Source organism: Panulirus ornatus, chromosome 56 (genome assembly GCF_036320965.1).
Source record: "Panulirus ornatus isolate Po-2019 chromosome 56, ASM3632096v1, whole genome shotgun sequence".
Taxonomy (NCBI): Eukaryota; Metazoa; Arthropoda; class Malacostraca; order Decapoda; family Palinuridae; genus Panulirus; species Panulirus ornatus.
This window is the reverse complement of record NC_092279.1, coordinates 6,267,592-6,290,043: the sequence shown is the minus strand read 5'-3', so window position 1 is coordinate 6,290,043 and position 22,452 is coordinate 6,267,592. Positions and strand designations below refer to the sequence as shown.

The window sequence follows — 22,452 nt, the reverse complement described above, 5'->3', positions numbered from 1 at the left end:
ATACGACGGTACGAGCCTTGAACATAACATTACGACCCGTGAATACGACGGTACGAGCCTTGAACATAACATTACGACCCGTGAATACGACGGTACGAGCCTTGAACATAACATTACGACCCGTGAATACGACGGTACGAGCCTTGAACATAACATTACGACCCGTGAATACGACGGTACGAGCCTTGAACATTACGACCCCTGAATACGACGGTACGAGCCTTGAACATTACGACCCCTGAATACGACGGTACGAGCCTTGAACATTACGACCCCTGAATACGACGGTACGAGCCTTGAACATAACATTACGACCCGTGAATACGACGGTACGAGCCTTGAACATTACGACCCCTGAATACGACGGTACGAGCCTTGAACATAACATTACGACCCGTGAATACGACGGTACGAGCCTTGAACATAACATTACGACCCGTGAATACGACGGTACGAGCCTTGAACATAACATTACGACCCGTGAATACGACGGTACGAGCCTTGAACATAACATTACGACCCGTGAATACGACGGTACGAGCCTTGAACATAACATTACGACCCGTGAATACGACGGTACGAGCCTTGAACATAACATTACGACCCGTGAATACGACGGTACGAGCCTTGAACATAACATTACGACCCGTGAATACGACGGTACGAGCCTTGAACATAACATTACGACCCGTGAATACGACGGTACGAGCCTTGAACATAACATTACGACCCGTGAATACGACGGTACGAGCCTTGAACATAACATTACGACCCGTGAATACGACGGTACGAGCCTTGAACATTACGACCCCTGAATACGACGGTACGAGCCTTGAACATTACGACCCCTGAATACGACGGTACGAGCCTTGAACATAACATTACGACCCGTGAATACGACGGTACGAGCCTTGAACATAACATTACGACCCGTGAATACGACGGTACGAGCCTTGAACATTACGACCCCTGAATACGACGGTACGAGCCTTGAACATTACGACCCCTGAATACGACGGTACGAGCCTTGAACATTACGACCCCTGAATACGACGGTACGAGCCTTGAACATTACGACCCCTGAATACGACGGTACGAGCCTTGAACATTACGACCCCTGAATACGACGGTACGAGCCTTGAACATTACGACCCCTGAATACGACGGTACGAGCCTTGAACATTACGACCCCTGAATACGACGGTACGAGCCTTGAACATTACGACCCCTGAATACGACGGTACGAGCCTTGAACATAACATTACGACCCGTGAATACGACGGTACGAGCCTTGAACATAACATTACGACCCGTGAATACGACGGTACGAGCCTTGAACATAACATTACGACCCGTGAATACGACGGTACGAGCCTTGAACATAACATTACGACCCCTGAATACGACGGTACGAGCCTTGAACATAACATTACGACCCCTGAATACGACGGTACGAGCCTTGAACATAACATTACGACCCGTGAATACGACGGTACGAGCCTTGAAGATAACATTACGACCCCTGAATACGACGGTACGAGCCTTGAACATAACATTACGACCCGTGAATACGACGGTACGAGCCTTGAACATAACATTACGACCCCTGAATACGACGGTACGAGCCTTGAACATAACATTACGACCCGTGAATACGACGGTACGAGCCTTGAACATTACGACCCCTGAATACGACGGTACGAGCCTTGAACATTACGACCCCTGAATACGACGGTACGAGCCTTGAACATAACATTACGACCCCTGAATACGACGGTACGAGCCTTGAACATTACGACCCCTGAATACGACGGTACGAGCCTTGAACATTACGACCCCTGAATACGACGGTACGAGCCTTGAACATAACATTACGACCCCTGAATACGACGGTACGAGCCTTGAACATAACATTACGACCCGTGAATACGACGGTACGAGCCTTGAACATTACGACCCCTGAATACGACGGTACGAGCCTTGAACATTACGACCCCTGAATACGACGGTACGAGCCTTGAACATTACGACCCCTGAATACGACGGTACGAGCCTTGAACATAACATTACGACCCGTGAATACGACGGTACGAGCCTTGAACATAACATTACGACCCGTGAATACGACGGTACGAGCCTTGAACATAACATTACGACCCGTGAATACGACGGTACGAGCCTTGAACATTACGACCCCTGAATACGACGGTACGAGCCTTGAACATAACATTACGACCCGTGAATACGACGGTACGAGCCTTGAACATAACATTACGACCCCTGAATACGACGGTACGAGCCTTGAACATAACATTACGACCCGTGAATACGACGGTACGAGCCTTGAACATTACGACCCCTGAATACGACGGTACGAGCCTTGAACATAACATTACGACCCGTGAATACGACGGTACGAGCCTTGAACATAACATTACGACCCCTGAATACGACGGTACGAGCCTTGAACATTACGACCCCTGAATACGACGGTACGAGCCTTGAACATAACATTACGACCCGTGAATACGACGGTACGAGCCTTGAACATAACATTACGACCCGTGAATACGACGGTACGAGCCTTGAACATAACATTACGACCCGTGAATACGACGGTACGAGCCTTGAACATTACGACCCCTGAATACGACGGTACGAGCCTTGAACATTACGACCCCTGAATACGACGGTACGAGCCTTGAACATAACATTACGACCCGTGAATACGACGGTACGAGCCTTGAACATTACGACCCCTGAATACGACGGTACGAGCCTTGAACATTACGACCCCTGAATACGACGGTACGAGCCTTGAACATTACGACCCCTGAATACGACGGTACGAGCCTTGAACATAACATTACGACCCGTGAATACGACGGTACGAGCCTTGAACATTACGACCCCTGAATACGACGGTACGAGCCTTGAACATTACGACCCCTGAATACGACGGTACGAGCCTTGAACATTACGACCCCTGAATACGACGGTACGAGCCTTGAACATTACGACCCCTGAATACGACGGTACGAGCCTTGAACATTACGACCCCTGAATACGACGGTACGAGCCTTGAACATAACATTACGACCCGTGAATACGACGGTACGAGCCTTGAACATAACATTACGACCCGTGAATACGACGGTACGAGCCTTGAACATTACGACCCCTGAATACGACGGTACGAGCCTTGAACATTACGACCCCTGAATACGACGGTACGAGCCTTGAACATTACGACCCCTGAATACGACGGTACGAGCCTTGAACATTACGACCCCTGAATACGACGGTACGAGCCTTGAACATAACATTACGACCCGTGAATACGACGGTACGAGCCTTGAACATTACGACCCCTGAATACGACGGTACGAGCCTTGAACATTACGACCCCTGAATACGACGGTACGAGCCTTGAACATAACATTACGACCCGTGAATACGACGGTACGAGCCTTGAACATAACATTACGACCCGTGAATACGACGGTACGAGCCTTGAACATAACATTACGACCCGTGAATACGACGGTACGAGCCTTGAACATAACATTACGACCCGTGAATACGACGGTACGAGCCTTGAACATTACGACCCCTGAATACGACGGTACGAGCCTTGAACATAACATTACGACCCGTGAATACGACGGTACGAGCCTTGAACATAACATTACGACCCGTGAATACGACGGTACGAGCCTTGAACATAACATTACGACCCGTGAATACGACGGTACGAGCCTTGAACATTACGACCCCTGAATACGACGGTACGAGCCTTGAACATTACGACCCCTGAATACGACGGTACGAGCCTTGAACATTACGACCCCTGAATACGACGGTACGAGCCTTGAACATAACATTACGACCCGTGAATACGACGGTACGAGCCTTGAACATAACATTACGACCCGTGAATACGACGGTACGAGCCTTGAACATAACATTACGACCCGTGAATACGACGGTACGAGCCTTGAACATAACATTACGACCCGTGAATACGACGGTACGAGCCTTGAACATAACATTACGACCCGTGAATACGACGGTACGAGCCTTGAACATAACATTACGACCCGTGAATACGACGGTACGAGCCTTGAACATAACATTACGACCCGTGAATACGACGGTACGAGCCTTGAACATAACATTACGACCCGTGAATACGACGGTACGAGCCTTGAACATTACGACCCGTGAATACGACGGTACGAGCCTTGAACATAACATTACGACCCGTGAATACGACGGTACGAGCCTTGAACATAACATTACGACCCGTGAATACGACGGTACGAGCCTTGAACATAACATTACGACCCGTGAATACGACGGTACGAGCCTTGAACATAACATTACGACCCGTGAATACGACGGTACGAGCCTTGAACATTACGACCCCTGAATACGACGGTACGAGCCTTGAACATTACGACCCCTGAATACGACGGTACGAGCCTTGAACATAACATTACGACCCGTGAATACGACGGTACGAGCCTTGAAGATAATAGTACGACCCCTGAATACGACGGTACGAGCCTTGAACATAACATTACGACCCGTGAATACGACGGTACGAGCCTTGAACATAACATTACGACCCGTGAATACGACGGTACGAGCCTTGAACATAACATTACGACCCGTGAATACGACGGTACGAGCCTTGAACATTACGACCCCTGAATACGACGGTACGAGCCTTGAACATTACGACCCCTGAATACGACGGTACGAGCCTTGAACATTACGACCCCTGAATACGACGGTACGAGCCTTGAACATAACATTACGACCCGTGAATACGACGGTACGAGCCTTGAACATAACATTACGACCCGTGAATACGACGGTACGAGCCTTGAACATTACGACCCCTGAATACGACGGTACGAGCCTTGAACATAACATTACGACCCGTGAATACGACGGTACGAGCCTTGAACATTACGACCCCTGAATACGACGGTACGAGCCTTGAACATTACGACCCCTGAATACGACGGTACGAGCCTTGAACATTACGACCCCTGAATACGACGGTACGAGCCTTGAACATAACATTACGACCCCTGAATACGACGGTACGAGCCTTGAACATAACATTACGACCCCTGAATACGACGGTACGAGCCTTGAACATAACATTACGACCCCTGAATACGACGGTACGAGCCTTGAACATAACATTACGACCCCTGAATACGACGGTACGAGCTTGAACATAACATTACGACCCCTGAATACGACGGTACGAGCTTGAACATAACATTACGACCCGTGAATACGACGGTACGGAGCCTTGAACATAACATTACGACCCGTGAATACGACGGTACGAGCCTTGAACATAACATTACGACCCGTGAATACGACGGTACGAGCTTGAACATAACATTACGACCCGTGAATACGACGGTACGAGCTTGAACATAACATTACGACCCCTGAATACGACGGTACGAGCTTGAACATAACATTACGACCCCTGAATACGACGGTACGGAGCCTTGAACATAACATTACGACCCCTGAATACGACGGTACGAGCTTGAACATAACATTACGACCCCTGAATACGACGGTACGAGCCTTGAACATAACATTACGACCCGTGAATACGACGGTACGAGCCTTGAACATAACATTACGACCCGTGAATACGACGGTACGGAGCCTTGAACATAACATTACGACCCCTGAATACGACGGTACGAGCCTTGAACATAACATTACGACCCGTGAATACGACGGTACGAGCCTTGAACATAACATTACGACCCCTGAATACGACGGTACGAGCTTGAACATAACATTACGACCCCTGAATACGACGGTACGAGCTTGAACATAACATTACGACCCCTGAATACGACGGTACGAGCTTGAACATAACATTACGACCCCTGAATACGACGGTACGAGCCTTGAACATAACATTACGACCCCTGAATACGACGGTACGAGCCTTGAACATAACATTACGACCCCTGAATACGACGGTACGAGCTTGAACATAACATTACGACCCCTGAATACGACGGTACGAGCTTGAACATAACATTACGACCCCTGAATACGACGGTACGAGCCTTGAACATAACATTACGACCCCTGAATACGACGGTACGAGCTTGAACATAACATTACGACCCCTGAATACGACGGTACGAGCCTTGAACATAACATTACGACCCCTGAATACGACGGTACGAGCTTGAACATAACATTACGACCCCTGAATACGACGGTACGAGCTTGAACATAACATTACGACCCCTGAATACGACGGTACGAGCCTTGAACATAACATTACGACCCCTGAATACGACGGTACGAGCTTGAACATAACATTACGACCCCTGAATACGACGGTACGAGCTTGAACATAACATTACGACCCCTGAATACGACGGTACGAGCTTGAACATAACATTACGACCCCTGAATACGACGGTACGAGCCTTGAACATAACATTACGACCCCTGAATACGACGGTACGAGCCTTGAACATAACATTACGACCCCTGAATACGACGGTACGAGCCTTGAACATAACATTACGACCCCTGAATACGACGGTACGGAGCCTTGAACATAACATTACGACCCCTGAATACGACGGTACGAGCCTTGAACATAACATTACGACCCCTGAATACGACGGTACGAGCTTGAACATAACATTACGACCCCTGAATACGACGGTACGGAGCCTTGAACATAACATTACGACCCGTGAATACGACGGTACGGAGCCTTGAACATAACATTACGACCCCTGAATACGACGGTACGAGCTTGAACATAACATTACGACCCGTGAATACGACGGTACGGAGCCTTGAACATAACATTACGACCCGTGAATACGACGGTACGAGCTTGAACATAACAGTACGACCCGTGAATACGACGGTACGAGCCTTGAACATAACATTACGACCCGTGAATACGACGGTACGAGCCTTGAACATTACGACCCCTGAATACGACGGTACGAGCCTTGAACATAACATTACGACCCCTGAATACGACGGTACGAGCCTTGAACATAACATTACGACCCCGTGAATACGACAGTACGAGCCTTGAACATAACATTACGACCCGTGAATACGACAGACGGTACGACCCTCCGTTACATATCAAGGCGTGACTATCTTTTCCGATGGTTGAAAGTAAGGTCAAACGAGGTCCTGCCATCACACATACCCAAAGGGTCGAACCGACGCGTCGTACAGACGGATCGCACAGTCGTGTTGAATGGGATAGAGATCGTACGTCCTATCCACTATGCTTAGGTGGGTAATCCTCACCAGGGATGGACGCCTATTGCACTCTGGATTGGCCAGAAACCATCCCTACCCAGGATGTACGCCTCCTGCAGCGATGCGGGTAACATGCCCTCCCCACTCATACGTCTTCTGTACTTCACTGCGACGCTCAGACACTGCAGAAGGAAAGAGTACTTCTGCGACCGGGACATGCAAACTTATGTAATAGGCAATGGTCGCTCGCCCTCCTCCTGGTGGAGTGTAGGCTACAAGGGCAGCGACGTATGTGGAGACTTCCACACCCGCATCGCCTGTATTCATGCCCTCTGTGTCAAGACTCGACGTAAGTGTAATGTCTCGTTCGTTCCTCACCAACCTGCGTCTTAGACGAAATATCCAACACGATTCTCCACTTGTCTTTTGCTTTTATCATCACCTCTTGGACGCAAAAGGCTTTCAAAGACTTCTACATAAATCTAAACATGTTCTTTCGAGACTTGAAATATATTTTTCAAAAGACTTTCGTATCTCCTCTTTCCCACATTCCTTCCCCGGCTCTAAATTTGAGTGTGTGTGCGTGTGTGGTGTGTGTGTGTGTGTGTGTGTGTGTGTGTGTGTGTGTGTGTGTGTGTGTGAAGGCCCATGTGTGCGTGGGTCTTCCCAGAGCACCTGGGTTTACACGCCTCCCGTGGGACGCGAAGGACCTGGCTGTGCGCGTTCCTAAGATGTGACATTCCTCCTCTACCTCCTCAGGCTACAGGGAACTTGGAGGTAAAAAAAAAAAAACTGGAGCAGCAGACTTTTCCCTAAAGGAAAACGAAAGACACGAGTCTCTTTCGGGGGGGGTTTATTACTTTTTATGTTCTCAGTTCCGTTTTCTATCAGCTTTTTAACCTTTTATGATCCAGATTTATATAAAAAAAAATCTTCTATAACCTGGATATATAACCATCGCGCAGAGAATAAAAGCTTCATGAGGGATATTTTAACAGTCCTTTCTTCGAATTAAAGTTCTAAATACGATGATTTCACGATACAGAACTTGGTCAAATTTAAGTTCGTAGTCATACGCATGATAGGGGGTGGAAGAGTACATGCTGATAGTAATACAATAGTTTGATAAGCTGTATCATAACAGAGAGAGAGAGAAAGACTTCAAAAGATGAGGCGCTCCATGAGTACAAGACTCCCTCCTGGTACTTTAGAATTATTCACAAAAGGTATTCATTCCTTTAAAAGCAGTCAATAATTCCTTTAAAAGGTTTCAGTCAATTGTTAAAGAAAGTCTCATAGTATACTGGCGACAATTCCCTCCTCGGCATCTATCGAAATTAATCTTTATCTCTGTTAAACGGAAAAAAGATATTACGTTTGATTTTAAAAGCAAGCCACTGTGAGCTAAAATACGCCTATCATGGTTGCGAGATATGATATCAAGTCTTTATCTAGTAACATCCTTCCTACGGCACGACGCTGAGGGGAGGTTGTGTGTGGGTCTCCCTCGCTACGTACCATCGCACTTCATAACATTATCACTTTAAGGTTAAACACAAAATAGTTGTCTGCCTTCCAAGCCATCACGATGCACAGCTGACAATGTATGGTCGAGACACTGACGACGCGTCCTCTCGAATTAGACTAGAATTCCTCCCCGTCCTCTCTCTCTCTCTCTCTCTCTCTCTCTCTCTCTCTCTCTCTCTCTCTCTCTCTCTCTCTCTCTCTCTCTGGGCAGCTGGTGAGGGGGACTGCACCACCGTTTTCAGACGGTGTTGAGGCGGGAGGCCAGACCAAACCTCGCTTGGACCTTAGAGGGTTCCCCAGATCCATGGCACTCTTCCCTGCTCTTGTTCCTCCCCGTCTGCCTCTAACACAGCCTCCCCTCACTCACTCTCTCTACCCTTCGCTTCCCACCTTTCCCTCTCATGGCTTCCTGTCCCCTGCTTTCCCCTTAGTGGGACTGCCCCTCCCTTAGTGGAGGAGCCAGAGCAGATACTGCATAACGCTATCGACATTTTGGGTGTGTTGCGTCCAAAGGTAACTTGTCCCTATGTTATCTTTTCATTACACTTTGTTTGTCTAGTATAATGAGAGGAAACCATAGAGCTCACGATCAGGCTGGCACAACACCTCCCCCTTGTATACTAGATTTGTAAAGTCATCTGCAATATCATTCATTAGACTCCAGGAAAGAAATGCTTGTGTGGGTACATGTGTAACTGCATGTATATATTCATTACACGTGAACACGCACTTTTAATGGAACATATGATACCCTCCAACAGCCAGGATTCGAACCCAGGACCTTTTGCGTGGCATTTGGGTACGCTAACCAGTCAAAAGGTCCTGGTTTCGAACCCTGGGTGTTGGAGGGTATCATGCGGTTATATATATATATATATATATATATATATATATATATATATATATATATATATATATATATATATATATATATATGTGTGTGTGTGTGTGTGTGTGTGTGTGTGTGCGTGTGTGTGTGTTTGTGTGCGTGTGTGTGTGTGTGTTTATATATGAATTATACATTATGACGGATGTGTGAATTAGGATGACGAGCAAAAACATGGGAGAGTTTCGGAGTTCTAATTCCTCTAACTCTTCGGCTTTGCATAGAAGTACCCTTCAGAGAAACTGCTCCGTGTTCATTACCCTCGGCCTGCCGTGTTCCACATTCCTCTGCCCTATTCCCCTGCTTTCCGTGACCTGTGACCCGGGTTTTATACGCAGGGGGCCGTGACCCAGCGGCAAAAATTGGCGGTCCCAGAAAGCAGAGGAGGGAAACACGGCAGAGGAGGGGAACACGTCAGAGGAGTGTGGAACACGGCAGAGGAGGGGAACACGGCAGAGGAGGGAAACACGGCAGAGGAGTGTGGAACACGGCAGAGGAGGGAAACACGGCAGAGGAGGGAAACACGGCAGAGGAGTGTGGAACACGGCAGAGGAGGGGAACACGTCAGAGGAGTGTGGAACACGGCTGGCCGAGGATAAAGAACGCGGAGCGGCGTCCTGAGAGATAACACGGTCTTGTAGCGAGACGTAGACTTTTCTCTCTGTATCTTACTCAGTTTCCCTGAAGGAGGCTTCTACACAAGCCGAAACGCTCCAGAACAACAACATGGCAAATTTAATTACAATCTTTCTGTGCCTTTGGAAACCACACTGTGGAGAGCGGAAGTGTTTGATAAACTGGTGAACAGAAAATACCCATTGGAGTTAAACCGTGTGTGTGTGTGTGTGTGTGTGTGTGTGTGTGTGTGTGTGTGTGTGTGTGTGTGTGTGTGTATTACAGGACTATCCTTCCTAATCACCTCTCGCGTGCCTTAAGCATCATTTGCAAGCATATACAAATACGAACACACTCATAGCAAGTAACGAACGAACATTAAAAAAACAGCAGAGGCCCCCTACGCCATACCCTGCCACGCACTTCACCTTCCCCAAACCCACTTGGTAAACGTTCCCCTGACATGCGTCTTTTATTCCCTTCCATCACAGAAGAGAAAAAAAGAAACAGAAAGACATCAAACTGCTTTTCCGAAAGAAGGATTAGTATCCAGCATTGCCGGTAGGCGGTGCTCTCACACAGGCAACACAAAGCATTCTTATTTACCACATTTTTTCTCTCCTTCCTTTTTCTTTTATCTCTGTGGTTTAATCATCTAATGATACTGTGGTAGAAATGGTGCTGTGGTCAGAGTCACCCACGGGAACGACAGAGGAGACCGAGATCCTTCATGTGTGTTGTCTTTTATCAAATCCTTTCAACCTTTAATAGTCTCGCTTATGACCGTCAGAACGTCTTACTATTCCCGGAGAGAAAACAGAAAAGAAGAGAAACTATACAGAATTACTCGCAATGCCACTCTGGCGACAATGGTGTGTACTAATCCCATAAGAAAAAAAAAACAGTTGAGCGACGTCTCTGTTTCTTTTCCTGTTCAATTAAAGTGATCGAGTCTGTCTGCTATCTAGAAATGGAACATAGTACATTTTCCCTACCTGCTCTATAAAAATAGGCACGTCATTCGCTCTCTTCCACTCCTGTGACATTACACCTCCTTGGAACTATTTCTTTTTTTTTTTTACCATTTCAATAGACTAACAAGTGTTAGGCAGGCATGCTTGGTATGGAGTGAACTTGAAGGATATGGTGTACAAGGAGCGATGTGTTCTCAATACATTAAACTAGGGCATAAGAAACAGCCTTAAGAAACCGTGGAAAAGTCTGTGGCGTATGGTTGTGGATTGGGGAGCTGTGGTTTCGGTGCATTACACATGACAGATACAGAATGGATGTTAGTGAATAAGGCCTTTTCTTCGTCTGTTCCTGGCGTTATTTCGCTCAGGCACGAAGCGGAGAACCCGTACAAGTATGTGTACGTGTAAATATGTATATCGTCAAACAGTCTGATAGAAACTTTCATTAGTAGTTTCTGGGTTTCCCTGAAGTCCTTACTTCCTTGCAAATATCTGTAAGGAGCCTATATAGATCTCCGTGGGAGATGTCCACTTTTCTCTCTTCCATGATGAAAGCATCTTCAAGAAGACTGAAAAATGAGCAAGTTTTATGCGAAAGAAGTGGATGGAAAAGTAGCGTCATGTTTGGTCAATATCAGTTTGTGATATGAGTGTGGGCCATGTGCGGGGGAAACGCGATTGGTGGGAAAACTCCATCAGTCCATTGAAGATCTCATCTGTGATTGGTTGTTGAAGAGATGTAGAGTAAGATCTAGTCCAATCTTTTGAAGATTCATTGTACGTCGTTTGTAAAGAGTAAGGAGAGCTTCTGTGATGTGAAGAAGCTCAGTGTGTCTAATATGCTCGATTACTTTTGTTGTGTTCTTCGGCTGGCATTGAATTCCACTGTGATGTACGTAAATCCCGGTTGGTAGATGTCTTATATATATAACTCGGAGGAGAAAGAGGAAAAAAAAAGAGGATTTGATAATGTCAGTCTTCCGTCTCTTGAGAAACTAGTGGCGTTAAGGGTTTCCGAGAACAAAATAGGAAAACTATTTCTACGATGGTTGCCGAAATGATGTTCGCTTTTTCCCATATTAGCGAGATAGCGCCAGGATCAGACGAAAAAGCTGTAGAGCACCCTATCCACAGCCAAGCCCAGCAAGCCTTTCTATGGATTCTCCTAACCACGTCATACGACCGGGCTCAGGCTACTGAAAGCACGACGCCCCCTATATACCGCATCACTCCACTTTGTTCCATCCCATGCTCACCTCACATCCGCCTGCATGTGGTTACATCGAAATAGAAAAGTTACCTTCGACAAGCATTGATCATCGTCAGCGAACCAAAAGAACTCGAGTCTTTTCAAGGAACTTCTCACTCCAAAAAAAAGAGTCTGTCACTCCACTGCTTCTGACCGTGGCGCACTTTCGATCGCAGCCTTTAAGACATTGAAGCCCCATAAAAGGAGTTTTGGGTTAGTATACATAATACCTATAGAGATTTATAGATCGTGATAGACAGAAAGATGACAGATAGACAGAGATAGATCGACAGAGCATTGACCACAAAGATTGTCTCCATTCGAGAAAGGGAAACACCTTCAGCAACCCCGAGACGAAGAAGAGCCAGGAGAGAAGAAGGAGGTGCTTTTATTATTTTCCTAAGAATAATAAGTCCTCCTGTAGCACGGCGCCATCCCCGTTACGGACTGATTTGTTTACCGAATAAATCCAAAGTGACGGACACCCTTAAAACAAAAGATTATGCCCAGGTGCTCCTCGGCTTCCTCAGCTCAAAGGGTATAACGTGCATGCTTGACGGGTAAATTGCATTGCTATATTTTTTCCGAATTACAACAGTGAGGCGGTGCAATAACTAATTACATGTTCTTGGGCTCTTTGTGGCTTCCATGGGCCGGAACCTAGCTCGTTAAGAAATTTATGGTTGGTTTTTGTACCTGAGAACCACACTCTCTCTCTCTCTCTCTCTCTCTCTCTCTCTCTCTCTCTCTCTCTCTCTCTCTCTCTCTCTCTCTCTCTCTCTCGCCCATCTGTGAAGAAGAGGTGTTAGCGTTTACAGTCTTATAACTTCTCGGTCAAAGTACGAGTGAGAACTTGTAGAGAGCTTTGGAAAAGAGGATATGACATGAGCGTGAGGAGGGTGGCGAGAGTGAGTGAGCGTGAAGACGGTGGTGAGAGAAGAGTGAGCGTGAAAAAGAGGCTTTGGTGAGGAGATACCTGGAGAAATTGAGTGAAGAATGGCGTGAGATGAGAGTAACCGAAATTAGGGTAAGGGAGTGAGCGAGGAACGAAGGTATTTAGGAAAGCAGTGCTTAAACGCGTTAGTGATCTGTGTGGTATGCGTAAGGTGGGATGTTGGAGATTGAGAGGTATAATGAAATCAAGTTGCCAGTGGGAGAAGTAAGAGAGGTGTTTGGACAATACCTGCAGGGAAGGAATGCGAATGAATTGGAGACGTACAAGAGATAGGTGGTCAAAGGGGAAGAAGCATGAGTCTGGAAAAAAAATAGGAAATAAGTATGGGGTCTAGAGAGTGTCAACAAACTTCATCGGAAATATGGTTAGGTTTTAAAAGGAGGTTAACAGTGTGAGGGAAGCAGAGAAAATGGAAACATCAGTGAAGGGAGAACATGGCAAAGAAGAGGTTATGAGGAGGTGAAGTAAACATTATGGACAGTTTAATGTATTCGATGATGAGTTGGCACATGTGGAGTATCTGGGACGTGGAAGTCTGCGAAGCGAGAGTGTCATAGCGACGGGTTCTGTGAAAGGATAAAAGGTAGCGAAAACCTTACGTAATTTGTATGAGAAAGAAGGGATTGAGGGAAGGTAGTGGTATTCACAGATAATCAAAATGGGGATGCCCAATGAGGCATTAGTATTGGCAATGGCTATGTGGACCGGGTGTTTGCCTTGAAGAACCTGAGCGCGAAATATTTAGACAAAGGGAGGGTATTGTAAGTAGCATTTATATATATATATATATATATATATATATATATATATATATATATATATATATATATATATATATATATATATATATATATACATATATATATATATATATATATATATATATATATATATATATATATATATAAATCTGGAGGAAACTCATGAGACGGTGGATAGACATGCCTTGCAAATGGTGCCACTATCATACAACATGGAAGGAAAGTTAAGAGAAAATTTAGCTCTTTTAAAGATAACATGATTTCGGTATTTATGTTTTATTTTACGGATAGCGTCAGTTTGGTATTACGGGTAACGCTGAGGAGCTATCTCGTCTCCATCCGGATACGATAATCCACCGACCGGACAGGATTTATCCGGATTTTGTAATATACCTGATGGACTTGGGATGAATGCTGTGTGGGCAGTGATTGGAGTGATCTTGAGTGCCAGAAACTTCCGGGTTTCATAATTGATAGATGGTATTTCGATAGCAAAGACCGAGGAGAATATTGAGTATTTCTGATACATTAGATGTTAAGAGGCTTAATGAGTCATCACTAATGTGGAGTTTGAAAAGCAGTTTACGTATCTGTAAGCATTAGGTGTTGAGGAATAAGGGAGATCTATCCATGCCATATAGATGAACACATGACTTTGCACCGAACACCCGAGAATAGGATAGAGACGTCCTTCATAGCAGGGATAGAGACGTCCTTCATAGCAGGGATAGAGACGTCCTTCATAGCAGGGATAGAGACGTCCTTCCTAGCAGGGATAGAGACGTCCTTCATAGCAGGGATAGAGACGTCCTTCATAGCAGGGACAGAGACGTCCTTCATAGCAGGGATAGAGAGAAATCTGTACCAGAGGATAGGCTAATGACATCCCCATATACAAAGCCCAGAGAATAGACGCCAACAAACTGCCTACCATCATCATGAAATAGGAGCATGTCCATCCTAAACACAAGGGCGAAATTCAAATAAAATATCATCCATGACATACACGAATTTCTTGACAACGATTTCATTTCTCACCGCTACAGACACGTTCAGAAAATCAGACGAATTATGATGTTTTGAAGAGTTGGTCTACGTAGAGTTATGTGCACAGATGAGGAAAGCCGGTCCTGTGCGATGAGATCAAGCGCAGCGCAAATGCAAAATTCTAGGTCACCTCTCGGCACAGCGAATGCTACTGTATATACATATATATATATATATATATATATATATATATATATATATATATATATATATATATATATATATATATATATATATATCATCCCTGGGGATAGGGGAGAAAGAATACTTCCCATGTATTCCCTGCGTGTCGTAGAAGGCGACTAAAAGGGGAGGGAGCGAGGGAGCTGGAAATCCTCACCTCTCATTTATAATTTTCCAAAAGAAGGAACAGAGAAGAGGGCCAAGTGAGGATATTCCCTCAAAGGCTCAGTCCTCTGTTCTTAACGCGAGTATATGAACACGAATATAGTGAATATGAACACGCACTTTCATAGAACACATAATACTCTGCACCAGGTCCTGGGTTCTAATCCTGGCTGTTGGAGGGTATCATGTGCTGCATGAAAGTAGCTGGCATGGTCTAGCTAGTGGTGGGGGCAGACAAGCAGCCAGCTCTCGGGAGCAGAAATCAAAGTAATACCTACAGAAGAGCGAAAGTGAGCCAAGTTTTGACGTTAGCCTAGCAGAGTTTATATGACGGACAGCTTTCAACTCGGTCAAGTATGGGTGAAGAGCCAGAGACACCCATGAAGTGAAAGCAGTACTCACTACAAGGATGGACCATTCATTTGTCTAAGCAGAGCAACTGCTTAAAATTAAAGAAATTCCGACACCTCATCAGACCTCCTAGTTTCTTCGAGGTAGACTTAGCTATTTCCATAACGTGGGGTTTCCATTCGGGTTCTCACTTGTTTACCAAATAGCGTCCTAGCTACGTTTCTTCGTCGTATATCAACTGACTGTTATATTTCTTTCTTGAATCTCCCCTGATGATGTGATTATTGCATGAAAGTGCACTTGGGAACTTATCTTTTTTCATTTTCCCTGTGGACTCATAGGAATATACTTGATCAAGCGCAAAATTGTCATCCTTTCCAATATATATATATATATATATATATATATATATATATATATATATATATATATATATATATATATATATATATATATATCACCGGTTACATTTTGTGACAAATCCAAAATATAGGACTGTATTTTTCGCCATCTTTACACGACTTAATCCGCGTCAACAGCTCCTATAATCCCTTCCTTGCTTTTGCTGTCATCTCTCCCCTTCTCCACGCTCCTTCTTTATAACTAAATAAATGTATAAAAAAAATAATACAGAAATACCGTACTTTTTTTTTTCGTCGGCTTTCAATCCGAAATTTTTTTTTTACCTTCTATTCGACTTTACTGATTTTCGGGGATATGTACGTTTCCCTCCAATCCTTTTCTCTTTTTTTGGCGTTTTCTGTTATGTGGTATTCAAAAACTTCTAAATATTTCGTTCTTTTTTTCCCCGACCGCACTCAACCTAACAATCTATAGAAAATACAAATCTAAATATATATACATATATATATATATATATATATATATATATATATATATATATATATATATATATATATATACATTTGTGTGTGTGTGTGTGTGTGTGTGTGTAGGAAATCCTTTTTTGGCGTTTGATTAAACTTTTCATGAAGGGAGCGTAACCTTTTTTCTATATAGGTGGTCACCGTTTTCTTTACAGGAAAATGTCTAGTTTACGAATAGAAAACATCCATTCAAAAAGAATTAATGTTGTCTTACGTTTAAGAATTAAGAGTATCGCATAAAGGAGGAAACGATGGTCGACTTTAACAGAAAATGGAAATAAGGTTGACTTCCACAGAAAATGCGACTCTCCAAGAATAACACTGACTTTTCTAAAAAGTAAAAATGCGTTTGAAAATGGTGGAGTGGTTTTCACCCTAATGGCAAGCGTCTTTTTTAAAAGGGCTGCCGACTTTTCAAACCTTTAGAAGCCAACCTTTCTTTTTCTTTTTCTTTTTTTTTACCAATACAAAAGACTGTTCGTTCGTGGTAAAGATTCTAATGTTATCATGACTCCATGAAATTTGTCGATTGTCTGTATCAATGTCTTCATTCACGGGCGTGAACAGACACACATGACAGAGAGAGAGAGAGAGAGAGAGAGAGAGAGAGAGAGAGAGAGAGAGAGAGAGAGAGAGAGAGAGAGAGACGAAAGCAATTGCAGTGAGAGGACTTGTTCGCGATACATCTTTATTAAACCTCGCGTCTCTCTCACATTCTCATAGTCCATCTCCAGGAGTCAATCTGTCAACATCTTCATAAAAACGTATCAAGCAAGAAGCTGCCTCGCCGCTATTGCTTGGGTGGTTCCATTCATGCTAAAGATTCGTCTCTCGAGCGGAACATTAACAGGTAATATATATATATATATATATATATATATATATATATATATATATATATATATATATATATATATATATATATATATGATTGTTGCTGCTTTCGGCGTTAGCGACTTAACGCCAGGAGCAGACGAAGGAAAGTAGCACTTCCTTACATGCGTTTTCTAGCTGTCATGTGTAATGCACCGAAACCACAGCTCCCTGTCCACATCCAGGCCCACACGGATCTTTCCAAGGCTTAGCCATGACGCTTTACATTCCGTGATTTAGTCCACTGACAGCACGTCGACCCCTGTATTCCATATAATTCCAATTCACTCTATCCCGTGCACGCCTTTCACCCTCTTGCATATTCAGACCTCGATCACTCAAGGTCTTTTCACTCAATCCTTGCATCTCCAATTTGGTCTTCTGCTTCTCTTTGTACCCTCCACTACTGACGCATATAGCCTGTTTATCACCCTTTCCTCACTCTTCTCTCAATATATCCAAACCTTTTCAACTTATCCTCTTCAGCCCTCTCAACCATACACTTATTTCTACCACACCTCTTTCTCACAGCCTTATCATTTACTCGATCAAACCACCTCGCACCACATACTGCCCTCGGACATTTCATTTCCAACACATCCACCCTGGCGCTACCTCGCTGACGCAGGATACAGACATGTAAACGTTCCCGCTATGTCGAAGGAGCAAAGTTTCCAACTTTATGCTCCATCCGGCAAAATAAGGGAAGGCACTTGAATCCCAGACCTGCTATTTAACCGCTTCGCTCACCTCTAAAGGATTTGTTGCGGTTGTTAACATCAGGAAGAGATTAACCTGGTTGTAACGATGTTAAGTGTAACTTGTCAATGTTAATAATTACACAAGTGACACAGAAGGTGTTAATGTTAAGTAGTGTGACAAGCGATGTTACCGTCAGTGATACAATGGTTTTGATGTTAAATTGTGCGACAAGTGATGTTAATGTTACCGTCAGTGATACAAAGGTTTTAATGTTAAATTGTGTGACAAGGGATGTTAATGTTACCGTCAGTGATACAAAGGTTTTAATGTTGAATAGTGTGACAAGCGATGTTAATGCTAACGTAAAGTGATACAAAGATGCTGATGCTAACACGAGTGACATGAGATGTTAATATTAACACAGGGGACATGTTTTGCCAAAACTAACTTAAGGGATGCGCGAGGTTAATACCAATACTAGTGACAAGCGATGTTAATATCGATGCTTGATAAGCGGTGTTAATACTAACACGAGTGCCACGATGTTAAAACTAACATGAGTGACAAGCGATATTAATAATAACACAAGTAACACGATATATATACTAACATGACACATGGTGTCAATAGTAACATGAGTGACACACATGTTAATTGTTAATACTAAAACGAGTGACATGTAATGTTAACAATGACACGAGTGATACGTAAATGTCGATGTTATCATGAGTGAACACGTGATGTTAATGTTAACACGGGTGACATGTGATGTTAATGTTAAAACGAGTGATGTTTATACTAACAAGAGTGACACAAGGAATTTTGATACCAACATGAGTCATATATGACGGTGTTAATGTTAATATGAGTAATACGTAAGGATGTTAATGTTAACATGAGTGACACATTTAATCAATACTAACACGAATGAAACATGATGTTAATACTATCACGAACGACACAGGAGTTCAAAACTAATTCAGCACCACGTCATCAAAATCAATTTCAATGACAATAATAAAAAAATTCAGCACCACTTCATTAAAAATCAATTTCAATGGAAATGATAAAAGAAAAAAAAATCAGACACATATATATGGATTCACTCTCCTCAGAAGGCAACCCAACCTCACCCCCATGCACTGGGGGCTGTGAGTGAGGCAGGGGGGTCGAGTGAGTGTCTCCCAAAGAGTCTACAGCACTTACACCCATGGGTGATAAATGGGGAGTTAATCATGACACAAGAGTGTGTGTGGAGGAGGAGGAGGAGCTTCACTTACCCAGGGGGATCATCTCTCCTCTGGTCTGTGTCGGGAAGGCAGACCGCCACCCCATCAACATGGCTCCTACAACCAGCCACAACCGAGACATCGATGCCCAAGTCACGAAGGGCATGTTGGCTTCGCCCCTCTCCTCTCGATCGCCTTCAAGAAACGACAACGGGCGCTGGACGATGAGATGGGGAGGTAGGAGCGAGGGAGGAGGAGGAGGAGGTGGTAGTGGTGGTGGTGAAGGAGGAGGAGGAGGAGAAGGAGGACGAGGATGAGGAGGAGGGTGAAGAAGTCAAAACCCGCCTCCGCAAAGCTTTCCCTGGGGGATGTGTGTGTGTGTGTGAGGGGGTTGCTGCTGAATATGATGATGTCTCTCTCTGTCTGTCTGATGTTATCAACCAAGGCAGGATCTTCTCTCAATCTCTTCTCACTTTAGACGCAAGAATCAGCACATTAAGTTTACTGTCTTGGCTTTTTTTTTTTTTTCAATGAGGATCTTGAAGTAATCTATTTCTAGGTTTCTACTTGCGTCATCATTACATTATCTACTTTTATATTTTATCTACTTCTTGATCTTTGCTAGGATCATATATATATATAGTGTCTACTTCGTGGTCTTTACCAGGATCATTTATATTATCTACTAAGTCTTTATGATCATTATTTTATCTACTAAGTCTTTATGTGGATCATTATAGTATCTACATGGATCAGTATAATATCTACTAAGTCTTTAAGTGTATCATCATATCATCTACTAAGTCTGTTTCTGAATCATTATATATACAACTACTAAGTCTTTACAAAGATCATTATAGTATTGACCAAGTCTTTAAGTGGATCATTATATCAACATATATACCATTATGTGGATCATCATATCATATATATATATTTTTCTCTAAGTCTTTATAGGGCCAATAATGTCACGAAATGTGTTCTGAGAGAGAAACATATATATGTATACATATATATATATGCAGCTAGAGGAAGTATTACTATAAAGTATGTGTGTGTCTCTCCTCTTCACATGTTACATCAGCACAATTCTGCAGTTGCAAACACGTGAATCTTTTGGTGGGGAGTAGACGTGTGGCCAGAAACCACGACCCGAAACTTCTCGCATGTCTCTCACTTCCACTTGCCTTTTACCAGCGTGTCCACCTTGGCACATGCACCTTTAATTTTCCCTAAATTTAGAATTTTGCCCAATACCGCTCGAGATATTTCAGTAATTGCGCATCTATGATCTGATATTTCACCTTAGGGAAAACTGGTTGCTTATTTTTTTTAGGAAACTGGTTCACACTGACTGGAGTGATAATGGTTTGGTGGAAAAGAAAGATATTATGCCAATTTGGAATAGAACATTTCTATGTATTTTGGACACTTCCTTCAGGTGGCAAACGGGAGATACAATATCTATATATTGTACAATGTCCAATTTGTGTATGGAGCGTAAATCGCTTTAATTTGGCCTACGATACAATAACAATAACACAACACTGCATCAGAACACAAGAGCGATTTATCATAATAGAGAAAGAACGGACATGATCACGAATTTTGGAAGATAGATTTTCTCAAAGTGCCATTGTAATTTCAATGTAATCTCAATATAATCTCAATGTAATTTCAATGTAATCTCAAAGTAATTTCAATGTAATCTCTTTTCTTTTTTTTCCCCTCTTTCAGATCCGTCAAAGTTTCGTCGAGTGAACGACTCCACGGAAAAATAAAAAATAGTTTACGAACTCAAAACCTTAGCCATGGATATGGTCATTAATTTCATATACATTTTTTTTTTTTCTATAAATCAATGGATATAATTTTGTCCAGAGGAAATAATTTCAGTGTGTAACTCTCATTTTCGTAGCGTCATCCATTAAAATTAACCACAATATTTTCTTGAACATCATCATGTCTGAGGTAGAACAGATCCTGCCGCGTATTGGCCACAGAGAGAGCACGCACGCCTTCCACCGCCGCGTTAAGGGCCAACGAACACCGCCTCAAGGGCCTGGTGCCTTAGGATCGTGGATGACTCCTGCAGGATCAAGAACAGCAGGAGCAACACTGCCCACGTGGGGTTTCCCTGCACGGAGCGGCGACACGCTACCAGAACGAGGGCCGAGGAAGTACTGGCAACTCTCGAGCTATGCCGGCTCACTGAGATAACAAGTTCCCGGCCATGTTTCCCCCACCCTCCCTCCACCGCCACGCACACAGCTGCCAACCGTACGATACGATCCAGCGTTTAATATCTACGTTTATCTAAACGCCAAGTCTGTCTCTGTGTGTGTGAGTGACTCGAGATGGTTTTTAAATAGCCATTTCGTTTTAGATAACAGGATTGTAATCGGAGGGAAATAACGTGGTGTGGGAGGTGTCTAACGCATGCAGTACATTTGAAAAAGTACATTTCTTGCCCGTAAGGACATGAATATAAGAGTTATGTCCCATTTTCTCGTACTGCATCATTAGACAGGGGCTATGACTCTTGGTGGTCTGTCCCGTAAGACAGTTTCGGGGGTGGGGGGGGTGGGGGGTGGCAGCACGTACTTGCGATCAGCTGAGAGAGAGAGAGAGAGAGAGAGAGAGAGAGAGAGAGAGAGAGAGAGAGAGAGAGAGAGACTCTCTGTGGTGGGCAAAGGCTTCATATCGACTCACCGTGTGAGCAACTGGTGTATAGAAGTTCCAGGTC

The 22,452-nt window shown here is 44.0% G+C and overlaps 1 protein-coding gene across 1 annotated transcript in view; it reads right to left on the bottom strand.

The window, feature by feature from the left end:
• Window positions 1-21,881, bottom strand: part of LOC139765856 (glutamate receptor 1-like) — a 1,264,866-nt gene extending 1,242,985 nt beyond the window's left edge. The window contains 1 exon segment of the mRNA XM_071693701.1: window positions 19,758-21,881. Coding sequence (XP_071549802.1) covers window positions 19,758-19,872 — 115 coding nt within the window. The 5' untranslated portion in view covers window positions 19,873-21,881.
• Between the last annotated feature and the right edge of the window lie 571 nt (window positions 21,882-22,452).